This window comes from Crocodylus porosus, unplaced genomic scaffold, assembly GCF_001723895.1.
Source record: "Crocodylus porosus isolate Cpor-Errol unplaced genomic scaffold, CroPor_comp1, whole genome shotgun sequence".
NCBI classification, from domain to species: Eukaryota; Metazoa; Chordata; order Crocodylia; family Crocodylidae; genus Crocodylus; species Crocodylus porosus.
This window is the reverse complement of record NW_017728909.1, coordinates 41,946,196-41,947,645: the sequence shown is the minus strand read 5'-3', so window position 1 is coordinate 41,947,645 and position 1,450 is coordinate 41,946,196. Positions and strand designations below refer to the sequence as shown.

The 1,450-nt window shown below is 69.5% G+C and overlaps 1 protein-coding gene across 1 annotated transcript; it reads left to right on the top strand.

Annotated features, from left to right (window-relative positions):
* The first annotated feature begins 6 nt into the window (after positions 1-6).
* HTR1A (5-hydroxytryptamine receptor 1A) lies at positions 7-1,444 on the top strand. The gene has a single exon (XM_019532497.1). It carries the CDS (start codon positions 20-22, stop codon positions 1,256-1,258), a length of 1,239 nt encoding a protein of 412 aa, XP_019388042.1. The 5' UTR covers positions 7-19; the 3' UTR covers positions 1,259-1,444.
* Positions 1,445-1,450: the final 6 nt, after the last annotated feature.

The window sequence follows — 1,450 nt, the reverse complement described above, 5'->3', positions numbered from 1 at the left end:
CCGCCGCCCGCCGCCCGCCATGGAGGGCACCAACAGCTCCCGGGCCCGGGCGGGCGGCAACGGCACGGCGCCGGCCGAGCTGGCGCTGAGCTACCAGGTGCTCACGTCGCTGCTGCTGGGCGCCCTGGTGCTGTGCGCCGTGATCGGCAACGCGTGCGTGATCGCGGCCATCGCCCTGGAGCGCTCGCTGCAGACCGTGGCCAACTATCTCATCGGCTCGCTGGCCGTGGCCGACCTCATGGTGTCGGTGCTGGTGCTGCCCATGGCCGCGCTCTACCAGGTGCTCAAAAAGTGGACGCTGGGGCAGGTCACCTGCGACATCTTCATCTCGCTGGACGTGCTGTGCTGCACCTCCTCCATCCTGCACCTGTGCGCCATCGCCCTGGACCGCTACTGGGCCATCACCGACCCCATCGACTACGTGAACAAGCGCACCCCGCGGCGGGCGGCGGCGCTCATCAGCCTCACCTGGCTCATCGGCTTCCTCATCTCCATCCCGCCCATGCTGGGCTGGCGCACGCCCGAGGACCGCTCCGACCCCGACGCCTGCACCATCAGCAAGGACCACGGCTACACCATCTACTCCACCTTCGGCGCCTTCTACATCCCGCTGCTGCTCATGCTGGTGCTCTACGGGCGCATCTTCAGGGCGGCCCGCTTCAGGATCCGCAAGAGCGTCAGGAAGGCGGACAAGAAGCGGCAGCGGCCGGCCCCGGGCGCGGGCCTGCCGCTCTCCCCCGCCGGCCACGAGAAGAGGAGCAACGGCGAGCCGGGCCGGGGCTGGCGGCGGGCGGTGGAGCCCAAGCCCGGCGCCTGTGTCAACGGGGCCGTGCGGCACGGCGAGGACGGGGCCGCCCTGGAGATCATCGAGGTGCATCACTACAACAGCTCCTCCGGGGCGCCCCTGCCGCTGCCCCTGCCGCTGCCCGGCGATGCCGGCGGCGCCCCCGGCGAGAGGAAGAACGAGAAGAGCGCCGAGGCCAAGCGCAAGATGGCCCTGGCCCGGGAGAAGAAGACCGTCAAGACCCTGGGCATCATCATGGGCACCTTCATCCTCTGCTGGCTGCCCTTCTTCATCGTGGCCCTGGTGCTGCCCTTCTGCGACACCGGCTGCTACATGCCCGACTGGCTGGGCGCCGTCATCAACTGGCTCGGCTACTCCAACTCCCTGCTCAACCCCATCATCTACGCCTACTTCAACAAGGACTTCCAAAGTGCTTTCAAGAAGATCGTCAAGTGCAAGTTTTGCAGGCAGTGAAGCCCCTCCCGGCGGCACCCGGCTCGGCCCCGGCCCCCAGCCCAGACACAGCGGCCGGACTCCGCCCTGCGCCCCCCGCCCGGCCGGCGGGGCTCTGCTCCCGCTGCCCGCCCGGGAAATAAACCACCCCGTGCATAACCCTGGCGTCTGCCTGTTCTTGGCTCCCGAGAAGACCGCGGACAGCCGCGGCCC

What these genes read in the sequence shown, in the direction of transcription:
- HTR1A (XM_019532497.1), top strand. Translation starts at nt 20, where the DNA reads ATGGAGGGCACCAACAGCTCCCGGGCCCGGGCGGGCGGCAACGGCACG.